General features: G+C 29.8%; 1 protein-coding gene across 2 annotated transcripts in view; it reads left to right on the top strand.

The window, feature by feature from the left end:
* Positions 1 to 3,493: 3,493 nt before the first annotated feature.
* The window catches only part of LOC105761262 (disease resistance protein RPV1), a 19,813-nt gene continuing 14,829 nt past the window's right edge, over positions 3,494 to 8,477 (top strand). The window contains exons 1-6 of one of the 2 annotated variants that reach the window (XM_052623420.1): positions 3,496 to 4,296; positions 4,589 to 5,690; positions 6,093 to 6,133; positions 6,677 to 6,917; positions 7,049 to 8,341; positions 8,423 to 8,477. The exon at positions 8,423 to 8,477 is cut by the window's right edge and continues 702 nt beyond it. In XM_052623420.1, coding sequence (XP_052479380.1) covers positions 3,806 to 4,296; positions 4,589 to 5,690; positions 6,093 to 6,133; positions 6,677 to 6,917; positions 7,049 to 8,341; positions 8,423 to 8,477 — 3,223 coding nt within the window. In that variant the 5' untranslated portion in view covers positions 3,496 to 3,805. Of the gene's footprint in view, positions 4,297 to 4,588; positions 5,691 to 6,092; positions 6,134 to 6,676; positions 6,918 to 7,048; positions 8,342 to 8,422 lie in introns of both variants that reach the window. The other variant, XM_052623421.1, reaches the window with a different exon arrangement.

Genomic DNA, 8,477 nt, shown 5'->3' with positions numbered 1-8,477 from the left:
CGTCATCACCTTAACTATTATCATGACTACTATTACAAATAGTAAAACAACTTAGTTTTCGTAATAACATTTATAATCTAATAGTAAAATATTTAATAAATAATTAAAATTTTCATGTACTATGCTTGAAAATTATCCGATACACATTGTACCAAATTTCAATACCACATATATGTTATAAAATCTTATATTGCTCTAATAAAATATTTATAAGTTCAATTTAAAAGATAGCATACAATCATTCAACATTAGCAAGTTAATAACACTCAATAGATCCTATCAAATTTCCTTTAATCAACAATGGTAGGTTAATAACACTTTTCAACATAATTTTAATAAAATTTCAAGAATATTTAATAACAAGAATTTAATAATCAAATTTTTAAACATCTAAATATTATGCATAATATAACTTAATTAAAAAATTCAAAAACAATTATTTACCACAAAATAGAAAACATATCATATTAATAGCAAATATATGTAATCAACAATTATGTCTTTTATATAAAAAATTTAACGTAGAAAGACAAAATCAAATACCATCATAATATGAAATTTATGTCAAATAAAAATTAATAGCAGTCATGCCTTAATTGAAAAAGAAAATATGGTTGAAATATAAAAGTTTCTTACCAAATCTATATTTTACCCATGCTTGTACAATAAATCAAAGATTGAGAATAAGAACTATAATCCATTCTGAGATTGAATCTTTCAACATCCCAAAGATGAAATTGTAAGGGTGAAAGTTTAAGGTGAAAAAGGATTTAATTTGTGGGACGACTTCGAAGGATTTTGAAAAAAAATAGAGAATCATCGTGCTGATAACGTGTTATAAAATAAAGAGAGATTGAGAGAATAAAGAACAAAAAAATATGAAAGTAATAGAGAATGTACTTTATTGATCAAAGGAGATGATCATAATGATTCATCAGAGTCTCTATTTATAGGCATAAGAAGTGTAAAAGAAATAGAGATCTAATTCTAATAACTATTAGAATTTAAAGTAATTTAAAACTTTATCTTGATTATGATGGACATCCACTTAACAAGATATTCAAAACAAAAGTTATTTTTTGTATTTACAATAAAAATTTTCAAAAATTCAAAAAAAAATAGTATTATTAACCTAGACCCATGGGTCATTGCTTGGGTCCAAACAAATTTCAAGCCTAGGCTCGTTTTCAATTTGACTAGCCCAAAAAACCTATTTAAAAGTTCAAAATTTAATAAAATTTTAAAAATATTTTAATATTAATATTTTATAATTAAATTCAATTTTAAAAATAATTTGTATTATTTAAAATGAATTCAGTTTGACCCGTGGCATAAAAATTATTGTTTGAGCTCGATCTAAGTTAGGCCGATTCAGAGTTTATATCATTAATTAAAATTATTTTATACTAATATTTTATATACTTTATAAATAAATGTACAAAAAATATTTTTGATGTATAATATTAATTTGATTGAAAATAAAATTGTTCAAATTTGATTTAATATGGACGGAACAAATAACTCAAAGTTTGGAGGGACCTAATTACTATTTATGGAGTAAATTAATAAACCTATCCATGGGTTAGCAACCTACCCGACCCAATAAACCTGGTCAGACTAAGCTTAGACAAGGTTTTTTATGTCTCAAGGTGGCTGCCTGAATTCAATTTAAATAATAAAAATATTTTTAAAATTAAATTATAAAACATTTAAATATTAATGTAAAAAAATTTTAATACTTTAATAATTTTGAATAGAAAAATGAGTTTTTGGTGAGTTTTTAAGTAAAAAACATTGAAAATTAAATTAATATTTTAATACTTCAAATGCCTTTTAATTTATCTCTTTTTAATATCAAAATGTTGCTATTTTTTTAATAATTTGATAAAATTTTTAAAATATTAATTTTTAATCTAGATAAAAGTTATAATTCAATTTAATTAATTCATTTTAAATGTTAATTTTAGTATTTTTATTGAATTTTTAAAATGCTTATATTGAATTATGTAGACATATGATCTTTTAAAATAGGGATAAAATATAAAAATTTAATTAATTCTTTTTATATTTTATATTTTTACTTATTAACTATGTTAACTTTTTTTTTTGAAATAAAATTTTGTAATCACTTCTAATTTATCTCTTATAATTTTTTTATAATAAAGAAATTTTAGTACAAGTCTAAAATATAAGAGAAATCATTATTCTCCTGCACCTAATAATATTGCTCGCTGCTTGTCTCCTATCACAATATGTCTCATAAAGGGTGGAGGCTCCTCGAGAATAATTAATCGACTAGTATCATTGCCAACCTCTTTTACAATATGGTCAGAAATCATGTTGCTCTCTCTCAATATGCATCGAAATCTCACTTGTCAATCCTTTTTGTACAAGGTATCTCTTATATTTTGAATATCAAAATTTGAATGGTGTTATTCTTTTGAAATACCTTGGGAAGTTTTCTTCTTCTTTTTTTTTTTTCTTTTAAAGAGCCCAATTTTCTTAATCTAGATAAAATATTATATTTTAAAGTTTATTTATAGTATTTCTATTGAATTTTGAGATAAATCTCAAAATTATATATGCACTTTAATTTTGATTTAATCATACACATTTAAAGAAATAAATGCATCAATTTATTTTGATATTGAATAAATATAATTATTTATATATGCAATATATAAACATAAAATAATATTATATATCTATAATTGTATTAGTAATTTACAAGAATTGGATGAAATCAAAATTTCATGTATACAATTACACATTAAACTATAGCTCATATATAGTTAATATGTTATTCACCTTTTCCTTTAATTTATTTCATGCTTCCTTCTTCATTTTTATATATACCATAACTGATAACTCTCTCACCTTGATGGCAAAATAATTGATTGCCTATTTATGAAGGCTTTCAATTTTGTTCATTGTAGAGTAGTTACTGAATAAATATTTTCTGAGTGTGATACAAATTATCATCTCTTTTCTTTCATTAATTTTATTGTTTTGTTTATTCGTATGTTTTCATTCAAGCTTTATTCTTTTCATTTTGATCTTCCATTCTCATTTTTACCAGACATAGTAGAAGATTTACCAGACTAGCTAAGAGACAGTCTTGAACGGGATCACATTGGACCTCCCTTTCATTGATTTAGTTTTTGTTTGTTGTTTTCCTGTCGCAGAGGGATTTTTCTTTTTTATTTGCTTTTGCTTTGGGCTGAATACTGTAAAAAGAATAGGGTTTTTGTATTGTTGGGCCGATTTTTCCAGCTTAACCCGACTGCAATTAGCCCAAAATTTCCAGTTGTAAAAAGATGTACTTACTTGACACTTTATGTTCGTTTGATGATTGAGTTTGGAAATCGTTTGGATCCAATTGTCTTTTCTTGACACTTTCCACACGGAAAAGAAAAAGGTGTTTGAAGTTTGAACCAAAAACAAAGGAAAAAGAAAAATGGTTATTAAAGGGGCTTTTATAATTAAAGTAGCCTACGCTTCGTGGACAAAGCAACCAATTCTGCCCCCACCGTCAACGATTCTTCCTGGAAAACACCGTCATTTTCACTTGTCACCAAACTTCCACCACTACACCTTTTCATATCGATTATTATGGGGATTCGTTTTGAAGAAAAAAAAAGGCAGGACATGTACAGAGAAATTGCTTACAAACCTGTGTCCGCTTTCCCTTTCTTGATGCTCCTATACTTGGTCTGTTTCTAGTTTCTTTCTGCATATTGACCCACCTTATTTTCTGGTTTTCCCAAACTAGATCGCCATACCTTTTTCCTTCTCAGACTTCCTCATGTCCTCGTTACCCTCAACGTCCTCGTCTATTCCTAGACAAAAAGAATATGACGTATTCTTGAGTTTTAGAGGTGAAGATACTCGTCATAACTTCACAGACCATCTCCATGATGCTTTGAGAAGGAGCGGAATCGTCACTTTCAGGGATGATCCAAAGCTGGAGGCCGGTGAAGAGATTTCACTTGAGCTCTTCAAAGCAATTCAACAATCATGGTGCTCAGTAATCGTTTTCTCGGAAAACTATGTCTTTTCAGGTTGGTGCTTGGAGGAACTAGCTGAGATTGTTAAACAAAAAAGGGAGAATGGTCATAAAGTATTTCCAATTTTCTATGGCGTGGATCCATCTGATTTAAGAAAACAAAAAGGGAAAGTTGAAGCAGCTTTTGCTAAACATGAAGAGAGATACAAGGAAGATGAAGCAAAGATCCAAAGGTGGAGAAATGCTTTAACTGAAGTGGCTAATATCAAGGGATGGCACTCAAATAATAGGTATTTTTTTTCTTCAATTTACTTGTAAATTCAATGACTACAATTTTTTTTTTTGAATTAGCTGCTTTTTTATATATATGGACAAAATTGGAAAATTTTTATTTTCTAGTGTTATAAGGCAAATAAGGCAATAACACCAGAAAAACTATAAAATCAAGTCCTCCAAGTGTATCCTAAATTTGTTCCATAGAGTACTATGCGGTTCACATCTTAATTTTTTCCTAGATCATTTAACTTCATTTCCATATCAATAATTTTCTTAATTAAAAATTAAAAATTTATATCTTTGTAGGCATGAATCAGAATTTATTGGAGACATTATTAAAAAAATATCAGCAAAGTTATGTCAAACATATCCAATTGACCATGATGAGTTAGTTGGTATCAGTCCAAGCTTGGACGATTTGCATTCGGAAATAGAAATTGGGGAAGATGATATCCGTATCATAGGAATTTGTGGTATGGGTGGCATTGGCAAAACGACCCTCGCAAGAGTTGTTTATAGTCAAATGTCACCTCATTTTGAAGGGAAAAGCTTTCTTGCTGATGTTCGAGAAGTTTCAGAGAAATGTGGACTTGTTTCTTTACAGAAACAACTACTTTCCCAGATCTTGTTTGATGAAAGCTTCAATTTTTTCAATGTTCATGAAGGGAAAGTCATAATTAGTCAGAGGTTGTCTCACAAAAAAGTTCTTCTTGTTCTTGATGATGTTGATAACCTACAACACTTGAAATGCTTGGTTGGAAAGCGTGATTGGTTCGGTTTAGGGAGTAGAATCATTGTAACTACAAGAGATGAACATTTGCTCCGATCTTATCGAGTTGATGGTGTGTATAAGCCTACAACATTGGAAGACAATGATGCACTTCATCTTTTCAATTTGAAAGCTTTCGGTTGCGAGACAGCGCCAAAAGAGGATTTCATTGAGCTTGCAAAACATATCGTAGGTTATGCTGGTGGACTCCCCTTAGCTCTTGAAGTTTTGGGTTCTTTTCTGTGTGATAGAGATGCAAGGCAATGGAAAAGTGCAATAGAAAGACTTGAAAGAGATTCTAACAAAGAAATTCTTGACAGACTTCAAATAAGTTTTGATGGACTGGAAGAAAGGGAGAAGAATATATTTCTAGATATAGCATGCTTCTTTAATAGGGAGAAGAAAGATTTTGTAATGAAAGTATTGGATGGTTGTGAGTTTTTTCCAGATATTGGAATTGATGTTCTTATTAAAAAATCTCTACTAACTACTGACAGACACAACCAGTACTTGTTGATGCATGACTTGCTACAAGAAATGGGAAGAAAAATTGTTAAGGAAAAATCTATTGATGAACCTGGAAAACGTTGCAGATTGTGGGAGGAAAGAGATGTGTATCATGTGCTAACAAAAGCAACTGTAAGTCGTTCCATAAAGATTATATATATATAGCGTAATTGATTCAAACAATTAATTTTAAGATGTGGCATTAATTAGATTTGAGGTTGAATTTGAAACAATGACATCTTTGGTACAAAAACATATATATAGTCTATTATATTTAGGAAGTATTTATTATTAATATCGATAAAGTAAAATGAGTAGATTTGTTGTTTATATTTTTCAAATGTGTCATTTAGAAATTATTTGTTGATTATAAATATTAATAAGACATGCACGATATGTATAAACAAAAATGTAATTTCATTGAATTACTTTAGTTGAATGTTTTGTTTAGCTTGTTTTTACTATACATGCAATGATAATCATAAATGTAAACTTTATGAGCTTTTGTAATATTTTTACTTTTCATTTTTTTAGGCTACAGAAATTATTGAAGGCTTAATCATCGACAATAAAAGGTAAGATGACATATATATCTATATATAATTTTAATGTTGTTGGTAAGATGACATATATATCTATATATAATTTTAATGTTGTTGTTTTTTTTTTTTTGTAAAAATAATTAAAAGAAGTGGCAACTCTTTAATGCTTAATATTTAAAAAAAAAAAGTGGTATGAATTATTGAAAAAAGAATGTTGCATTTAGTTGTATCTATTTTCTTGCATTCTCTCTTTAGCCAAACACCTTTCTTGCGTTTATATGATGGTTTCTAGCCTTCTGTGTCTGTGAATATCAGCTCCAATTCTTTATTTAAAGCTATGTTATTCAAATTAGGATATAAGTGTTATATGTGAGTTGTATTTGACATGTGTATATTAAATTTTCTTAACTTTTCATATATTTCAAAAGCCCTTGAAGGATTATATCTTTATATCCACATCTGAACATACTTTAGATATGAGTGTTAGACATGAGTATTTCAAAAAAGAAGCAATGAAGTGATTAACTGTCAAAGATTATGTTTTATATAGCTTTATTCTTATACTTGTTCGCCCAGGGAATTGAACAAGACTCTCACTTTGAATGGGGATATTTTCTTGAAGATGAAAAGATTAAGATTGCTCAAAGTCCATTGTCTTCTAAATTGGTGTGATCTCACCTACCTTTCTAATGAGCTACGACTTTTAGAATGGTCAGGATATTCTTTAAGATCTCTGCCTTTAGGCTTCCAACCGGAAAATCTTGTTGTACTTCTCTTGCCTTATAGCAATATTGAACAACTGTGGAAGGAAAATACGGTAAGAATTAACTCATTTTGTCTTTGTTTTCTAATTCGAGAAGAAGGTATGAACATAGAAGAATAAAAATGAAAATAAGCTTCACCATATTTTTTCTCCATTTATCTCTAATTTATTATTGTTTTCAACAGCCCCTGTATAAGTTGAAAGTGCTCAACCTCGAAGGGTCGGAAAACCTGATCAAGGCACCAGACGTCACAGCTGCCCCAAATCTTGAAATTTTGGTTTTGGAAGGTTGTACTAGATTAGTATATGTCCATCCATCTGTTGGAGTTCATACAAGGCTTAAGCTTTTGAAGTTAGGAGGCTGCAAAAGTCTGAGGAGTTTTCCAACCAGAATTGGAATGGAATCTCTTGAAAGGTTAACTCTTTCAGGTTGCTCAAAACTTGAAAGCTTTCCAGAGATTGATGGGAAAATGGAATGTTTGTTGGAGCTTTGTTTTGATGGGACAAACATTAAAGAGCTACCTTCTTTGATCGGAAGTCTCAAAAGACTTAAAGTTTTGAATTTAAAAGACTGCAAAAGTCTTAAAGGTCTTCCAATCAAAATTGGAATGGAATCTCTTGAAAAGTTAATTCTTTCAGGTTGCTCAAATCTTGAAAGCTTTCCAGAGATTGATGGAAAAATGGAATGCCTGCTAGAGCTTTATTTAGATGGGACGGGCATTAAAGAGCTACCTATTTCAATTGGAAATCTGAGCAGTCTTGTTTTGTTAAATTTGAAAGATTGCAGGAACCTTGTGGATCTCCCAGGGAGCATAGTTGGGTGTAAAAGTTTAAAATCTCTTAATCTTTCTGGTTGTTATAAAGTTGAATATTTGCCAGAGAATTTGCAGCAAATAGAGTTCTTGGAGGAGCTTGACTTAAGTGAAACATCCATGACAAAACCACCACCCTTCATTTTTCAATTTAAAAATCTTAAAGTTCTATCTTTTAATGGGTGCAAGGGATCTTCTTCCAAGTTGCAAAAAAAACTTCCTTCTCTGTTAAAGGTAATCCAAAGAGGAAGGACAAATTCTATGGCTCTGACGTTGCCTTCGTTGTTAGGTTTGAGTTCATTAACAAGGCTGAATCTAAGGGACTGCAATCTTTGCGAAGGAGATATTCCTGGTGATATTTCTCGGTTATCCTCTTTGATACACCTTGATCTTGGTGGTAACAACTTTATCAGCATACCTTCGTGTGTTACTCGAATTTCCAAGCTTGAATTTCTTAGATTGTCAGATTGCAGGGCGCTTAAATCGTTGCCTGAGCTTCCAACAAGTATAGCGATTGTAAGAATAGATGGTTGTGCTTCTCTGGAAATAGTTGCAAATCCATCAAAAGTTTGCAATTCAAGTGATTTGTTGGCTATAGGAGGTGTTAATTGCCTCAGATTGGCTGAGAACATCAACGCCTTAACATTGCTGAAAAAACATCTAAAGGTTCGTTAATATCTCTTTTTCTCTGTGTCTTATAATTATTCAGGTTGTCTCTTACCAAACAACCAGAGGTTTATTTTGCAGGTATTTGGAAATTCAAGAAAATTGTTTGATATTATTCTACCTGGAAGTGAAATGC

This window comes from Gossypium raimondii, chromosome 11 (genome assembly GCF_025698545.1).
Source record: "Gossypium raimondii isolate GPD5lz chromosome 11, ASM2569854v1, whole genome shotgun sequence".
Lineage (NCBI taxonomy): Eukaryota > Viridiplantae > Streptophyta > Magnoliopsida > Malvales > Malvaceae > Gossypium > Gossypium raimondii.
This window is presented reverse-complemented; position numbering and strand designations above follow the sequence as displayed.